This window comes from Pan troglodytes, chromosome 13 (genome assembly GCF_028858775.2).
Source record: "Pan troglodytes isolate AG18354 chromosome 13, NHGRI_mPanTro3-v2.0_pri, whole genome shotgun sequence".
In the NCBI taxonomy this organism is placed as follows: domain Eukaryota; kingdom Metazoa; phylum Chordata; class Mammalia; order Primates; family Hominidae; genus Pan; species Pan troglodytes.
This window is the reverse complement of record NC_072411.2, coordinates 68,415,431-68,434,001: the sequence shown is the minus strand read 5'-3', so window position 1 is coordinate 68,434,001 and position 18,571 is coordinate 68,415,431. Positions and strand designations below refer to the sequence as shown.

At 37.0% G+C, this 18,571-nt stretch overlaps 1 protein-coding gene across 6 annotated transcripts in view; it reads left to right on the top strand.

The window, feature by feature from the left end:
* SCN7A (sodium voltage-gated channel alpha subunit 7) overlaps positions 1–3,113 on the top strand; it is a 200,281-nt gene extending 197,168 nt beyond the window's left edge. For all 6 annotated transcript variants that reach the window (XM_016949969.4, XM_016949968.4, XM_063790542.1 and 3 more), the window contains one exon: positions 58–3,113. In XM_016949969.4, the coding sequence (XP_016805458.3) occupies positions 58–1,124 (1,067 nt within the window). In that variant the 3' untranslated portion in view covers positions 1,125–3,113. The remainder of the gene's footprint in view (positions 1–57) is intronic.
* The last annotated feature ends 15,458 nt before the right edge of the window (positions 3,114–18,571 follow it).

Sequence of the window (18,571 nt, the reverse complement as noted above, 5' to 3'; positions counted from 1 at the left end):
TCAAAATACAATTGTGTTTGAATAATGTATAGCCTGCTTTATCTTTCCCACCCCCAGGACTATGTCTGCCTATGACAGTAGGATCCTACCTTGTGCCTCCTTCACTTGTGCAACTGATACTTCTCTCACGGATCATTCACATGCTGCGTCTTGGAAAAGGACCAAAGGTGTTTCATAATCTGATGCTTCCTTTGATGCTGTCCCTCCCAGCATTATTGAACATCATTCTTCTCATCTTCCTGGTCATGTTCATCTATGCCATATTTGGAATGTACAATTTTGCCTATGTTAAAAAAGAAGCTGGAATTAATGATGTGTCTAATTTTGAAACCTTTGGCAGCAGTATGCTCTGTCTTTTTCAAGTTGCAATATTTGCTGGTTGGGATGGGATGCTTGATGCAATTTTCAACAGTAAATGGTCTGACTGTGATCCTGATAAAATTAACCCTGGGACTCAAGTTAGAGGAGATTGTGGGAACCCCTCTGTTGGGATTTTTTATTTTGTCAGTTATATCCTCATATCATGGCTGATCATTGTAAATATGTACATTGTTGTTGTCATGGAGTTTTTAAATATTGCTTCTAAGAAGAAAAACAAGACCTTGAGTGAAGATGATTTTAGGAAATTCTTTCAGGTATGGAAAAGGTTTGATCCTGATAGGACCCAGTACATAGACTCTAGCAAGCTTTCAGATTTTGCAGCTGCTCTTGATCCTCCTCTTTTCATGGCAAAACCAAACAAGGGCCAGCTCATTGCTTTGGACCTCCCCATGGCTGTTGGGGACAGAATTCATTGCCTCGATATCTTACTTGCTTTTACAAAGAGAGTTATGGGTCAAGATGTGAGGATGGAGAAAGTTCTTTCAGAAATAGAATCAGGGTTTTTGTTAGCCAACCCTTTTAAGATCACATGTGAGCCAATTACGACTACTTTGAAACGAAAACAAGAGGCAGTTTCAGCAACCATCATTCAACGTGCTTATAAAAATTACCGCTTGAGGCGAAATGACAAAAATACATCAGATATTCATATGATAGATGGTGACAGAGATGTTCATGCTACTAAAGAAGGTGCCTATTTTGACAAAGCTAAGGAAAAGTCACCTATTCAAAGCCAGATCTAATCCCACTTACCACCTCTTTTCATATTTCTTCACATATCTGAAAAATGTTGAAAGCCTAAGCCAGGAATAAAAGAAAAGTAGAGATAATAATCAATTCTTTACAACCGATGGTAATTAAGCTTGTATTCACAAGACTTCATGCCAAATTCACTTTTTAGCATTATATCTAACAAATCAAGAGAATCCTTAATATTGCTGCAGTGAGTTTAAAGTGGGTTAAAGTGGCCATTTGACAATCTCATATTTGTTTTCTCTACATGGCTTATATGATGTGTGCCTTCTAGGGAATGAAGGGAAGTGGTGATAGAGATCAGCAGCAGCAGGGGCTTTCTTTTATATTTTATGTATAATTTGATGGGCTTTAAGTCACCACTATTAAGACTTACAAATAAGCAAATACTTTCCTGATGTGGGATGGTGAAATGCTAATGGCCATTAAATCATAAACTTGCCTAGACAAAAGCCAATTGGAAGAAGGGAGAGAGCAGTTCTTTAGAAAGTGCCTTTGAGATCAACCTCAGAGATTCTTGGGCTGATTAAAACTGCATTTGAAAAAGATTGGTTGAAGCTCTGTGTTTATTTTTGTATGTTCTTGTTTTCATTTGGAACTGGGAATGAATAGGATTTCATTGTGCTCAAGCTCCTGGTTTCTCATCTCTGGCTAGTTTCACCTAAGCTCTGGCTCTTAAGCAGGACAGATTCGTAAAACAAGAAGCATAAAGGAGAGTTATAGCCTTTTTTTTTTTTTTTTTTTTTGCATTTTCTTCTCATTTACACCTATTTTTTTAAAAAGTATACATTTACTAAAATGATGTAATAAATAACATGTTAATAGACTCCAGCTTTACCTTATGAAATTGATGTATTTTTACCAGTTATTTCTAATGTAACATTGAATATATAAGATCTGACAAATGTATGTTTAAACATGAATCAGAAGAGTTGAGAACTACCATTATGTATAGGGATTCTCATAGTGTCTTGACCCTTAATTGGAAAGTTGTGGCAACTGTAAAGTACTTTTTACTGTATGTTATAATTCTTTATAACTTAGAGAAAGACAATGGTCACTCAAACTATGAGAACTATGAATTAGGAGATAAAAGTTTAAATTTGTTGTTGTTTTATAACAGTATGTACAAGTTAGTTTTCCCTTATATATTTACGTTTTCAAGTTTTTTAATCTCATCATATACATCCATACTCTATAAAATGTTTTATATTCAAAGAACTGTAAAATCCTAAACATTAGTTTTCACTATTGAAATTGTTTTTTAAAGATGGGCATAAATAGTTGTCCTTAGACTTATTCATACAAATATAGTCATTTACTTCTATGTAGTTTGAGATTCTGAGAGTTATTTCAATGTGCCTGATAAGTCCTAAAAGATTCAGAAAGAAAATTTATATATTATTGATTTAAATGTCATCCTTTAAATATGTTGTATAACATTCAATATAGTTTATGTATCAGTGATTGTATTTTATTCTGAATGCATGATCTCAAGCCTTAACTACTATAATCTTTTTCTGCCCCTCAGAAATTGAATAACCTAACCAAGATGCCTTTAGGGGATGCCCTAAGTAAATGTAATTTCAGATTTCAGGGTTTTTTTTTTTTTTCCCTCTCTAAGTGTTCCTTCCCTTTCTTCTCCTGCTCTCCATCATGTTATGGGGACCAGTGAGGAACCAGTGTTAACTTGGTGACAATGTGACAGCTGGTGCTTTATCTAAGCTCCGTTTTCTATTTCTTGGGAATGCTTTATTGTGGAAACTGCTTCAGATACTTAAATTGAATCATAACTTGCTTCTGTAAATTGCGTAAAGACAACAAACTGATTTTAGTTTGAAAAGTATATCTTTTACTTGTAAACCTTGTTTGCCAGTTACCTTCCGAAAGCTGTGTAAAGAGTTATTTTTAACAAAGTCTTAACAATATGTTACTTTTTAGATACTACAGAAAATAATAAATATAACCTGTAAACCACATTAAGCTATGTTTGTTTTTAATTTGATAAATCACGTTGGCAACTTTGTGTAGTATACTTTTTAAAAATAAGCTTTACATTAAAGTTTGTTAATTCAGGCTTAAAACTGGAAACAGTTGTGCTTTCTTTAGATCACATAATTTTGTAAAATACATTTTAGTAAGCTTACCAGTGGCCCCTACACATTAACAAGATGTAAAACGATCACTCTTCTTATCAAAATTATAATGATAATTTTACTAGATATATTTTTGTATTATTAGAATTTGCTTTCTGGAAGATAATACTGAAATTAAATTTATTGGTACACTACTATTTATCAATTTCTGCATCTTCAAAAATTTTATTGTGCTTCATTAATAAATATAATACACTTGAAATTGTTTTAAAGATAATGGTAACAGCTACCATTTATTGAGCACACTTCTATGCCCAGCCTTATCCTATGTATTTATCATGCATGAAGAAGTGATCACTCTGAGTTCATGAGTGAAAAAAGTTAGGTTTAGAAAGGTTATGAAGTTTTTATATGGCAGAGACCCTATAAGTAAAAAGGCCAGGACTCTAAACCAGGTCCAGTTACAGAGCCTTAATGTGTTTTCTCTCACACTCGCTCTCTCGCTCGCTCTCTCTCCATCTCCTGCTGTCCCACTTTCCCCATTTGGTGCAGTAAGTTTTAAAAGTAGAGACATTCCCTGGAAAAAGGGAAGTCATAAGGGATAAAATTATAGAAGTTGAAAAATTCAACATTTTGTGAATGCTGAATACTAAAGGTAAACTCAGATCCTATTCAGATAAAGATATATCTGAGACTGAAGAGCTTACTGACTACTGGGGGGAAACGTAATATGCAGCTGGTTATAATATGTGATAATTTTTATACTATGAGTGTACATTGTAATACACATATAGGCAGGAATGATGGGTTCTGTGTTGGATATCAGAGGTGAAGTGAGTAAAGTGGGCCCCTGCAGAAAAAGGAGGACTTTGTCAATTAAAGAAGGCAATTTTATTAAACACAGAGGCACTTTTAAGGAGAAGAGTCCACCACAGATATGAGACCTAGGCATCCAGCTTATAGTTCTTCAGCCTGGAGGATAAAGAGGTATGAACCAAGGAGACAATGAAATCCCTATTGCAGAGATTAGCTAGAAAATCTGAGCAGAATTACTCTGGACACCTCAAATCCCTTCTCAGACATGTTTTATTTTTCCCTTTGGTTTTTGAACTTTCTCTTCTGTTGTCTGTTCCTTTCCATAAATTCTGGGTCTGCATTCTTAGCTATAATGGTTAATAAAGAACTCCAATGAATGATTTGAGTCTTCACTCCACAAGTGGAAATTTTCATCTTTATGTTCGGTAAACTAAAACTTTCAGGCTTAGACACTTAATCATCTCCTCATCTGTATGGAAACCTCTGTCTTCAACTACTTATAATCACACACTGGCTCAAATAATTCTATCTCAACTCCAGCCCTAGGTTCTACTCTCTATCCAGGTGGCGTAACCCTATACTCCTTGATTCTGGTCTAGGCTTTTTGAAAGTCTACACCTTCAAATGATCCATAAGTTCTCAGTCCACATTTATACACAATTTTATCACCATTTTTCCTTATTTTCTCCCTCTATTTTGTCCTTTAATAAAAATCTGTTGAGCACCTCCTAGGTATTAGGTACAACAATTTAGAGATAAATAGGATTGCTCTTATCTTTAAAAAGTCATTTCTTAGTGTGACAAGTAAAACACCATGTTGGAACTATTTGTTAACTCCCTTCCAATAATGGAGATCCTCAACAAGGGCTAGTGGAAAGTCTTACTGAACTTAGCAGAAAAGCTGGATCTTGAGCTAAGTGTTCAAGTAAATGGGATTTTGTTGGAGGTCATGATGAAAATGAGGAATGACATCCTAAGCTGAAGTGACAGCAAATATAGAAGTGTGAAAAATAGAGTCCATAAACCCCAAGTCTCTCTACTTGTATGTTTATGCAAAAAGCATTCAAAAAATGGCATGAGATGGTAGAGTTGGATTCTAGAATGTGTTCATATGAGGGAAAGAAAAATGACAACTCAAGAGTGTTAAGGTTGAGGTGACCTCAAAGGAACACTTAGACTGGGTGCAGTAGCTCATTTCTGAAATCCCAGCACTTTGGGTGGCCAAGGTGGGAGGATTGCTTGAGCCCAGGAGTTCAAGACCAGCCTGGGCAACATAGTGAGACCCTGTCTCTAAAATTTAAAAAAAGGAGAACACTTAAAGTGGGTTTTCTCAATTACCAAGCAAAACCTATCTTATACATGAAATTGCTCGTATTGTCTATCATTCTTTTAAAAATATATTTATTGAGACATGATTAACATATGAAATTCTCCTTGTAAAGTATATCATTAGATGGTTTTAGTATATTAACAGAGCTATACAAGCATCACAGCAATTCAAGTTTATAACAGTTTTATCTCTGTTGAGAGTCACTCCATATTCCACCACCACCTAACCCTAGAAAACCATGAATTTACTTTCTGTCTCTATAGATTTATCTGTTCTAGACAGTTAATATTAATGGAATAATATAATATGTTATTCTTTTTCTTTTTTGTTTAACTTTTATTTTAAGTTCAGGGGTACAAGTGCAGGTTTGTTACATAGGTAAACTTGTGTCATGGGGATTTGTTGTGCAGATTATTTCATCACCCAGGTCTTAAGCCTAGTACCCATTAGTTATTTTTCCTGATTCTCTCCATCCTACCACCTTCCACCCTCCAAAAGACCCCAGGGTGTGTTGTTCTCCTCTATATGTTCATGTGTTCTCATCATTTAGCTCCTGCTTATAAGTGAGAACATGCAGTATTTGGTTTTCTACTTCGGTGTTAGTTTGCTAAGGATAATGTCCTCCATCTCCATCCATGTCCCAGCAAAGGACATGATCTCATTCTTTTTTATGGCTGCATAGTATTACATGGTCAGTATGTACCACATTTTCTTCTTATACACTGTTGGTGGGAGTGTAAATATGTGATGTTTTTTGTGATTGGCTTCTTTCATTTAGCACAATATTTCAAATGTTGTAGCAGGTATCATTATTTCATTCCTCTTTATTGCTGAATAATATTTAACTATGTGGATATATTATATTTTATTTATCCATTCATCATTTGGATTGTTTCCACATTTTGAGTATTATGAATAATGCTGCTGTGAACATTAGCATACAATTTTTGGGTAGATCCGTCATTTCAATTCTCTTCACTATACACTTAGAGGTGAAATTTGTACCACTATGTTTAATTTATTGATAAACTGCTCTACTGGTTTTCAAAATTTTTGCATCATTTTATATTCCCACCAACAATGCATGTGGTGCCAATTTTTCACATCCTTGCTAACATCTGTTATCTGTATTTTTGTTTATAGCAATCCTGAGTATGAAATAGATTCTCACTGTAGTCTTGATTTGCACTTTGCTAATGGCTAATTATGTTGAGAACATTTTCGTGAGTTTACTGGATATCTGTATGTCTTCTTTGGAGGGATGCCTATTCAAATCCATTGCCCATTTTTAATTGGGTTATTTATCTTTTATTGCTGTTCTTCCTATATTTTAGATAGCAGTTCTTTATTAGATATATGATTTGCAAATATTTTTATCATGTTATGTGAGTTGTCTTTTTACTTTCTTGATTGTGTCCTTTGATACACAAAAGTTTTAATTTTGTTGAAGTCTTATTTATCAAACTTTTGCTTGTACTTTTAGGATATTTGAGAAACTATTGCCTAATCCAAGCTTACAATGATTTACTCCCATGTTTTCTTCTAAGAGTTTTGTGCTTTTAGCTCTTATATTTAAGTTTATGCTTCTGAGTTAATTTTTGTGTGTCTATGGTTTAAGAAAGGGGTCTAAGATCATGCTTTTGCATATTGCTATCCAGCTGTCCCATTTATTGAGTATTGTTCTTTCCCCATTCAATTGTCTTGAGACTCTTGTTGAAATCAATTGACCATAAATGTAATATTTATTTCTGGATTCTCTATTCCTTTGACCTATATCTATTCTTTTTCCATCACCAGACTGTTTTGATTGCAGTAGCTATGTAGTAAGCTTGGAAATAAGAAGATACGACTCCTTCAACTTTGTTCTAAATTTTTTTCAAGATAGTTAGGTTATTCTAGGGCCCTGTCCTGTTCCTACATAAATTTTATGATAAGCTTGTTAACTTCTACAAAAAAGCCAAGTTGGGATTTTGATAGGGTTGCCATCAAAACCCTATCAAATTTTTTTGAGAATCGTTTGGGTATTTTTGCCTTATTTTTCCTTATTCATTAATATGGTATGTATTTTACTTTTATTTACAGGTTTATCAATTTTATTGACTTTTTTAAAGACAGCCATTTGTTTCATTGATTTTTCCTGTTGTTTTCCATTTTTCTATTTTATAGGATTCTCCTATTATCTTTGCTATTTCATTCTTTCTGCTTGCTTTGTATTTATTTTGCTCTTTATAATTCCTTGAGTTAGGGAATTAGCGTTTTTTTGAGACATTTATTCAGAGCCAATATACCCTTTAAGATAAAAAGTTTTCTCCTCGACATTATTTAGTGGCATTTTACATATTTTGATATGTTATAATTTTTTTTCATTCAGTTCTGTGTATTTTTAAAATTTCCTTTAAGGCATCATCTTAGGCCCTACGTATTTTTAAATTTCCTTTAAGGCTTTCTCTTAGGACCATGGATTTAGAAGTGTGCTGTTTAATTTCTACAGATTTGGAGATATTCCTTCTGTTTTATGTTATTAATTTATAATTTTATCCCTTTGTGGTCAGAGAATACACTATATATGACTTTAATTCTTTTAAATTTATTGAGGTTTGATAAACATCTGGAGCCAAGATGGCCGAATAGGAACAGCTCCGGTCTACAGCTCCCAGCCTGAGCGACGCAGAAGACAGGTGATTTCTGCATTTCCATCTGAGGTACTGGGTTCATCTCACTAGGGAGTGCCAGACAGTGGGCGCAGGTCAGTGGGTGGGCGCACCGTGCGCGAGCCGAAGCAGGGCGAGGCATTGCCTCACTCGGGAAGCGCAAGGGGTCAGGGAGTTCCCTTTCCTAATCAAAGAAAGGGGTGACCGACGGCACCTGGAAAATCGGGTCACTCCCACCCGAATACTGCGCTTTTCCGACAGGCTTAAAAAACGGCACACCACAAGTTTATATCCCCCACCTGGCTCGGAGGGTCCTACCCCACGGAGTCTCGCTGATTGCTAGCACAGCAGTCTGAGATCAAACTGCAAGGCGGCAGCCAGGCTGGGGGAGGGGCGGCCACCATTGCCCAGGCTTGCTTAGGTAAACAAAGCAGCCAGGAAGCTCGACCTGGGTGGAGCTCACCACAGCTCAAGGAGGCCCACCTGCCTCTGTAGGCTCCACCTCTGGGGGCAGGGCACAGACAAACAAAAGAACAGCAGTAATCTCTGCACACTTAAACGTCCCAGTCTGACAGCTTTGAAGAGAGAAGTGGTTCTCCCAGCACGCAGCTGGAGATCTGAGAACGGGCAGACTGCCTCCTCAAGTGGGTCCCTGACCCCTGACCCCCGAGCAGCCTAACTGGGAGGCAACCCCCAGCAGGGGCAGGCTGACACCTCACAAGGCCGGGTACTCCAACAGACCTGCAGCTGAGGGTCCTGTCTGTTAGAAGGAAAACTAACAAACAGAAAGGACATCCACACCAAAAACCCATCTGTACATCACCATCATCAAAGACCAAAAGTAGATAAAACCACAAAGATGGGGAAAAAACAGAACAGAAAAACTGGAAACTCTAAAAATCAGAGCGCCTCTCCTCCTCCAAAGAAACGCAGCTCCTCACCAGCAACGGAACAAAGCTGGACGGAGAATGACTTTGACAAGCTGAGAGAAGAAGGCTTCAGACGATCAAATTACTCTGAGCTACGGGAGGACATTCAAACCAAAGGCAAAGAAGTTGAAAACTTTGAAAAAAATTTAGAAGAATGTATAACTAGAATAACCAATACAGAGAAGTGCTTAAAGGAGCTGATGGAGCTGAAAACCAAGGCTCGAGAACTACGTGAAGGATGCAGAAGCCTCAGGAGCTGATGTGATCAACTGGAAGAAAGGGTATCAGCAATGGAAGATGAAATAAATGAAATGAAGCGAGAAGGAAAGTTTAGAGAAAAAAGAATAAAAAGAAATGAGCAAAGCCTCCAAGAAATATGGGACTATGTGAAAAGACCAAATCTACGTCTGATTGGTGTACCTGAAAGTGATGCGGAGAATGGAACCAAGTTGGAAAACACTCTGCAGGATATTATCCAGGAGAATTTCCCCAATCTAGCAAGGCAGGCCAACGTTCAGATTCAGGAAATACAGAGAACGCCACAAAGATACTCCTCGAGAAGAGCAACTCCAAGACACATAATTGTCAGATTCACCAAAGTTGAAATGAAGGAAAAAATGTTAAGGGCAGCCAGAGAGAAAGGTCGGGTTACCCACAAAGGGAAGCCCATCAGAATAACAGCGGATCTCTCGGCAGAAACTTTACATGCCAGAAGAGAGTGGGGGCCAATATTCAACATTCTTAAAGAAAAGAATTTTCAACCCAGAATTTCATATCCAGCCAAACTAAGCTTCATAAGTGAAGGAGAAATAAAATACTTTACAGACAAGCAAATGCTGAGAGATTTTGTCACCACCAGGCCTGCCCTAAAAGAGCTTCTGAAGGAAGCACTAAACATGGAAAGGAAAAACCGGTACCAGCCGCTGCAAAATCATGCCAAAATGTAAAGACCATCAAGACTAGGAAGAAACTGCATCAACTAACGAGCAAAATAACCAGCTAACATCATAATGACAGGACCAAATTCACACATAACACTATTAACTTTAAATGAAAATGGACTAAATGCTCCAATTAAAAGACACAGACTGGAAAATTGGATAAAGAATCAAGACCCATCAGTGTGCTGTATTCAGGAAACCCATCTCACGTGCAGAGACACACATAGGCTCAAAATAAAAGGATGGAGGAAGATCTACCAAGCAAATGGAAAACAAAAAAAGGCAGGGGTTGCAATCCTAGTCTCTGATAAAACAGACTTTAAACCAACAAAGATCAAAAGAGACAAAGAAGGCCATTACATAATGGTAAAGGGATCAATTCCACAAGAAGAGCTAACTGTCCTAAATATATATGCACCCAATACAGGAGCACCCAGATTCATAAAGCAAATCCTGAGTGACCTACAAAGAGACTTAGACTCCCACACATTAATAATGGGAGACTTTAACACCCCACTGTCAACATTAGATAGATCAACGAGACAGAAAGTCAACAAGGATACCCAGGAATTGAACTCAGCTCTGCACCAAGTGGACCTAATAGACATCTACAGAACTCTCCACCCCACATCAACAGAATATACATTTTTTTCAGCAACACACCACACCTATTCCAAAATTGACCACATACTTGGAAGTAAAGCTCTCCTCAGCAAATGTAAAAGAACAGAAATTATAACAAACTATCTCTCAGACCACAGTGCAATCAAACTAGAACTCAGGATTAAGAATCTCACTCAAAACCACTCAACTACATGGAAACTGAACAACTTGCTCCTGAATGACTACTGCGTGCATAACGAAATGAAGGCAGAAATAAAGATGTTCTTTGAAACCAACGAGAACAAAGACACAACATACCAGAATCTCTGGGACGCATTCAAAGCAGTGTGTAGAGGGAAATTTATAGCACTAAATGCCCACAAGAGAAAGCACGAAAGATCCAAAATTGACACCCTAACATCACAATTAAAAGAACTAGAAAAGCAAGAGCAAACACATTCAAAAGCTAGCAGAAGGCAAGAAATAACTAAAATCAGAGCAGAACTGAAGGAAATAGAGATACAAAAAACCCTTCAAAAAATTAATGAATCCAAGAGCTGGTTTTTTGAGAGGATCAACAAAATTGATAGACCACTAGCAAGACTAATAAAGAAGAAAAGAGAGAAGAATCAAATAGACACAATAAAAAATGATAAAAGGGATATCAACACCGATCCCACAGAAATACAAACTACCATCAGTGAATAGTACAAACACCTCTACACAAATAAACTAGCAAATCTAGAAGAAATGCATAAATTCCTTGACACATACACTCTCCCAAGACTAAACCAGGAAGAAGTTGAATCTCTGAATAGACCAATAACAGGATCTGAAATTGTGGCAATAATCAATAGCTTACCAACAAAAAGAGTCCAGGACCAGATGGATTCACAGCCGAATTCTACCAGAGGTACAAGGAGGAACTGGTACCATTCCTTCTGAAACTATTCCAATCAATAGAAAAAGAGGGAATCCTCCCTAACTCATTTTATGAGGCCAGCATCATTCTGATACCAAAGCCGGGCAGAGACACAACCATAAAAGAGAATTTTAGACCAATATCCTTGATGAACATTGATGCCAAATCCTCAATAAAATATTGGCAAACCGAATCCAGCAGCACACCAAAAAGCTTATCCACCATGATCAAGTGGGCTTCATCCCTGGGATGCAAGGCTGGTTCAATATACACAAATCAATAAATGTAATCCAGCATATAAGCAGAGCCAAAGAAAAAACCACATGATTATCTCAATAGATGCAGAAAAGGCCTTTGACAAAATTCAACAACACTTCATGCTAAAAACTCTCAATAAATTAGGTATTGATGGGACATATTTCAAAATAATAAGAGCTATCTATGACAAACCCACAGCCAATATCATACTGAATGGGCAAAAACTGGAAGCATTCCCTTTGAAAACTGGCACAAGACAGGGATGCCCTCTCTCACCACTCCTATTCAACATAGTGTTGGAAGTTCTGGCCTGGGCAATTAGGCAGGAGAAGGAAATAAAGGGTATTCAATTAGGAAAAGAGGAAGTCAAATTGTCCCTGTTTGCAGATGACATGATTTTATATCTAGAAAACCCCATTGTCTCAGCCCAAAATCTCCTTAAGCTGATAAGCAACTTCAGCAAAGTCTCAGGATACAAAATCAATATGCAAAAATCACAAGCATTCCTATACACCAACAGCAGACAAACAGAGAGCCAAATCATGAGTGAACTCCCATTCACAATTGCTTCAAAGAGAATAAAATACCTAGGAATCCAACTTACAAGGGATGTGAAGGACCTCTTCAAGGAGGACTACAAACCACTGCTCAAGGAAATAAAAGAGGATACAAACAAATGGAAGAACATTCCATGCTCATGGGTAGGAAGAATCAATATCGTGAAAATGGCCATACTGCCCAAGGTAATTTACAGATTCAATGCCATCCCCATCAAGCTAGCAATGCCTTTCTTCACAGAATTGGAAAAAACTACTTTAAAGTTCATATGGAACCAAAAAAGAGCCCACATCGCCAAGTCAATCCTAAGCCAAAAGAACAAAGCTGGAGGCATCACACTACCTGACTTCAAACTATCCTACAAGGCTACAGTAACCAAAACAGCATGGTACTGGTACCAAAACAGAGATATAGATCAATGGAACAGAACAGAGCCCTCAGAAATAATGCCACATATCTACAACTATGTGATCTTTGACAAATCTGAGAAAAACAAGCAATGGGGAAAGGATTCCCTATGTAATAAATGGTGCTGGGAAAACTGGCTAGCCATATGTAGAAAGCTGAAACTGGATCCCTTCCTTACACCTTATACAAAAATCAATTCAAGATGGATTAAAGACTTAAACGTTAGACCTAAAACCATAAAAACCCTAGAAGAAAACCTAGGCATTACCATTCAGGACATAGGCATGGGCAAGGACTTCATGTCTAAAACACCAAAAGCAATGGCAACAAAAGACAAAATTGACAAATGGGATCTAATTAAAGTAAAGAGCTTCTGCACAGCAAAAGAAACTCCCATCAGAGTGAACAGGCAACCCACAAAATGGGAGAAAATTTTCGCAACCTACTCATCTGACAAAGGGCTAATATCCAGAATCTACAATGAACTCAAACAAATTTACAGGAAAAAAACAAACAACCCCATCAAAAAGTGGGCGAAGGACATGAACAGACACTTCTCAAAAGAAGACATTTATGCAGCCAAAAAACACATGAAAAAATGCTCACCATCACTGGCCATCAGAGAAATGCAAATCAAAACCACAATGAGATACCATCTCACACCAGTTAGAATGGCAATCATTAAAAAGTCAGGAAACAACAGATGCTGGAGAGGATGTGGAGAAATAGGAACACTTTTACACTGTTGGTGGGACTGTAAACTAGTTCAACCATTGTGGAAGTCAGTGTGGCGATTCCTCAGGGATCTAGAACTAGAAATACCATTTGACCCAGCCATCCCATTACTGGGTTTATACCCAAATGACTATAAATCATGCTGCTATAAAGACACATGCACACGTATGTTTATTGTGGCATTATTCACAATAGCAAAGACTTGGAACCAACCCAAATGTCCAACAATGATAGACTGGATTAAGAAAATGTGGCACATATACACCATGGAATACTATGCAGCCATAAAAAATGATGAGTTCACGTCCTTTGTAGGGACATGGATGAAACTGGAAACCATCATTCTCAGTAAACTATCGCACGAACAAAAAACCAAACACCACATATTCTCACTCATAGGTGGGAACTGAACAATGAGATCACATGGACACAGGAAGGGGAACATCACACTCTGGGGACTGTTGTGGGGTGGGAGGAGGGGGGAGGGATAGCATTGGGAGATATACGTAATGCTAGATGACGAGTTAGTGGGTGCAGCACACCAGCATGGCACTGTATACGTATGTAACTAACCTGCACAATGTGCACATGTACCCTAAAACTTAAAGTATAATAATAAAAAATAAAAATTAATAAAAGTAAATAAATTTATTGAGATTTGTTTTACGATCCTGGATATGGTGTATCTTAGTAATTGTTTCATGGACACTTGGAGAAAACGTGTATTCTGCAATTGTTGGATGAAGTGTTGCATATATGTTTGTTAGATCCTGTTCACTGATTGTGTTGTTCAGATAATCAGGATATAGAATTTTTGCTGATTTTCTGTCTGGTGTTTTTATCAGCTCCTGAGAAGGAGCTGTTGAAATCTCCAACTACAATTATGAATTTTTCTGTTTCTCCTTTCAGCACTCTCAGATTTTCTTTTTTTCTTTTTTTTAAAATTTATTTATTTATTATTATTATACTTTAAGTTTTAGGGTACATGTGCACATTGTGCAGGTTAGTTACATATGTATACATGTGCCATGCTGGTGTGCTGCACCCACTAACTCGTCATCTAGCATTAGGTATATCTCCCAGTGCTATCCCTCCCCTGTCTCCCCACCCCAAAACATTCCCCAGAGTGTGATGTTCCCCTTCCTGTGTCCATGTGTTCTCATTGTTCAATTCCCACCTATGAGTGAGAATATGCTTACATGTATTTTGAAACTCTGTTTTTTGATGCATTTATATGACTGGTATTTCTTCCTAATAGCTTGCTTTTTTGTCATTATGTAATGTCCCTTTTTGTATTTAATAATTTTCTTTCCTCTGAGGTCAACTTTATCAGATAACAATATAGCCCATTATAATTTTTTTAATTAAGGTTTGCATGGCAATTTTTTTCATCATTTTACTTTCAACCTATATATGTCATTGAATTTGAAGGGAGTTTCTTGTAAGCAGCCTTTAGCTGAGGTATACTTTTTATCCATTTTTTTGTTGATGTATTCAGACCTCTTACACTTGAGGCAATTATTGATATACCAGTACTTAAGATTACCATTTATTAGTTATTTTCTGTTTGTTTTCTCTGGACTCAGATCTCTGTTTCTCTTTTCTCTTCTTCCTGCATGTTCCTGGAACATATTTTAGGATTTCATCTGGTTTAATTATAGTGATTTTGAGTGTATCATTTTTGGTAGTGGTTGTTCTGAGTATTCCTGTATTTATTTATCTCTCTATCTATCTATCTCTTTATAAGTCTACTGGTATCACTATTTTAACCTTCCATTTTCTTCCCCATTTTTATAATATCATCATGAGAATGAGATTATGCTATAATTTTGTTCCAATCATCAAACATCACTTAGAAAGCATATTGTATGCACCTATATTTCTGCTTTTTGTAGTATTATTTCTTCCTTCCTGATGCTCCATGATCTCTTCTTTTATTCATCTTTTCTGTTAGAAGAATTCTATTCAGCCAATCTTTAAGAATTATGTCTGCTAGAGAATGTAAAATATCTTATGTTCTCACTTATAAGTGGGATAATGGACTCTAGGGACTCCAAAGCGAGGAAGGTGGGAGGGAGCTACTACCTATTGGTACAATGTTACAAATTACCTATTGGGTACAATGTTCAATATTTGGGTGGGTACACTAGAAGCCTAAACCTCACCACTACCCATGTAATACCCATGTAACAAAGAAGCACATGTACATCTTGGATCTTCAAAAAAAAAAAATACTCTCCGTGGGTGCACATTCACAGTTGAAAATTGCAGTTATCTAAGAGGATTCTTTTTAAATAGTACATCTATGTTGTATACAGGATTTGGGGGCCTAATGTTTCTCATTCTTGCTTTACAATTTCATATTACTGTGTTTCTTATTTAGAACCATTTCTTGACAACAGTGTATTGTGGTTCAGTTTTACCTATATGTTATGATTGAATTTCAATGTCAATTTGCAACTCTGTGTGTACACTTTAAGTCAATATGGGGTTTAATGAAAATATAAGTCAGTGATTTCTATCACCATCATCTCTCTCTGGCTGCATCATCTGTCTCTGGCTGCATTCCAGATTTTTCTGCCTTTAATTTTCAACATTTTAATATGATGTGTCTGGAAACTTTTCAGAAATGCATATTCAGTGGCCCTACCCGCAGAATCAGAAATTATGGTAGTGGAGCTTGTGTTAGCAAGCCCTTCAACCGATTCTAATGTGCAGTAAAGTTTAAGAAACAGTTACCTAGATCTGTACCAGTAGCTACTAGTCATATGTGACTATTCAAATTTAAAATAATTAGCAAATAAAATCAAAACTTTAGTTTGTAAATCCCACTAGCCACATTTCAAGTATTCAATAAAAGCCTGTATCTAGAGGCCACCATATTTGATAGCACATATTTATTCCATTTTCATCATCTTAGAAAGCACTGCTAAACAACATTGATTGAAGAATAAATGAAATTTGTCAGAGTAGTATATTTGTAACAGTTTATCAGCTGTACTGGATATCTTCCTTTTACCCTGCCAGAACTACTCTTTACCCTTCTTCTCCTTGTGCTCAGCTCTTAGAGACTCACTCACAAGAGCTGTTTCAATGGGTTCTCTTGACCTCTGGCTTCCGGTTGGGTTTGACCAATGGGAAGCCCCAGACCAAGTGTTTGCTCCCTCCCCAGTCACTGGGTATAGTTTCCGTTCTTTACCTATGGCCACAATTTCTGTAAATGTTTCTTATATCTACATCTAATCTCTAGGGCAATTTTTGGTAACTATTCCTTTCTTGTCCCTTCAGTCTTAGAAGCAGAATCCCTTGGTTTCTCCTTAAACCTTGCCTACAGTATTTACAGGCCCCTTTGCTTACTTTTCTTCAGATGGTCTCCTTGGAGTGTGACTTCTTCTTTCTACAATAATTGCATATCCCTGGTTCATGCATCAGCTGAACTTTTGGCCTTTAGTAGGTTTAGAAACTGAAATAACTCAAATTTTATCTCCTATATTAGTGTTCCCCAGAGTAAGCTTAAATCTTATTTCTCTCCATTAAAATCAAGATAAAGAGAGAAAAAAAGAAAAATGAAGGAAAGAGGAAGGAAGGAAGGAAAGAATGAAGGAAGGAAGGAAGGAAAGAAGGAAGTCAGGGAAAGAAAGAAGGAAATTATCTATTATAGGGTGCATACTATGATTCTTGTATTTTGTTGAGTATGTTGCACAAGCTTGGAACCACAGTAGAACTGCTCATAAAAATGAGTGCCATGCTCTGTCATTCTGAGGAGCAAAACTGCAAACAATTCAGGACACACACAGTGATTAAAACTCTTCAATATTTTTCTTAATAAATAGGAGCTTTAGCCGGTCGCGGTAGCTCATGCCTGTAATCTCAGAACTTTGGGAGGCCGAAGTGAGTGGATCACGAGGTCAGGAGTTCGAGACCAGACTAACCAACATGGTGAAACCCTGTCTCTACTAAAAATACAAAAATTAGCTGGGTGTGGTGGCGGGCGCCTGTAATCCCAGCTACTCAGGAGGCTGAGGCAGGAGAATTGCTTGAATCTGGGAGGCGGAGGTTGCAGTGAGCAGAGATCATGCTACTGAGCTCTAGCCTGGGTGACAGAGCGAGACTCCATCTCAAACAAATAAAATAAAATAAAAAATAAATAGGAGCTTTAGATGGAATAAAACTTTATTTTCTAACTAGGTATCATCAAGATGATTACATTATCTGAAACCTAAACCTGAATATAATTGCACAGTGTTAACAGGTAGCATAGCTGTCTAACATAACATCCTATGATAATTGACTCTTAATTAACTGTATAGGTATTATAAGCAGTAGTTGCTAATCCTACATTGACTTTTACTTTTTTGCTTAGTAGAAATCTCTCCAAGATTCCTGAACAAAAACTAACAGGAAGGAATTTATCATGAACCCATGAAACAGTGCAATGTAAAGCAGGGATGCCTTTTTGATCTTTGAGTATTTCATCTTGTTTCATATGTGAAAGAGCCCCCTTGGTTTGCTGAATAAATATTTCTTTTTAATTGTTCTAACAATCATGCTTGATAGTTCTGGTCAAGAAAACGATTTGTTTTCTCAACTGAGTGAACCTTCTTTAGACCAAGTTGGAGCACTGACATATTTAGGACAAGCAAGATTCCATGATAGTAACATCAGTTTGATTAAGGGAGATGAGTGGTTTTTATTTTTTTTAACATCACAGAAGTGACGAATATTCATCTCTAAGATGTCTACTTTTCTCTTGACCTTTAAATTACTAAATATATTGCTGTGTCCTCACATTGCTTTCTGCAGAAATACAACAACAACACTGGATCCTTCCAGTGTACGCAAAGATTCTGCTGCAGTGCAACCCAAGCACAACCAGCCAAGGTCTGCTGGGGATCTCTGCTGCTGCAGCATTTTATGCACACAGGAAAGGTATTGTGAATAATGTACAGTTATAAGCAGGTGACCATATCAAGCTTCCTTCACTTAATGCTATTCCCAAGTACACTCTGAGGGAAGTAATTGGATACCTTTATTAGCAATTGATCTATAGAGGAAGAAAGTGTGATGAAAAGCCTTGCAAGGCATTGATTGCATGTGCATTAGCTTACACTGATCTGCAGTACTTTTACAGAAAACTCACATAAATTAAAACAATAACCAGAATTCTATCACTAAACAGAAATATAAAAT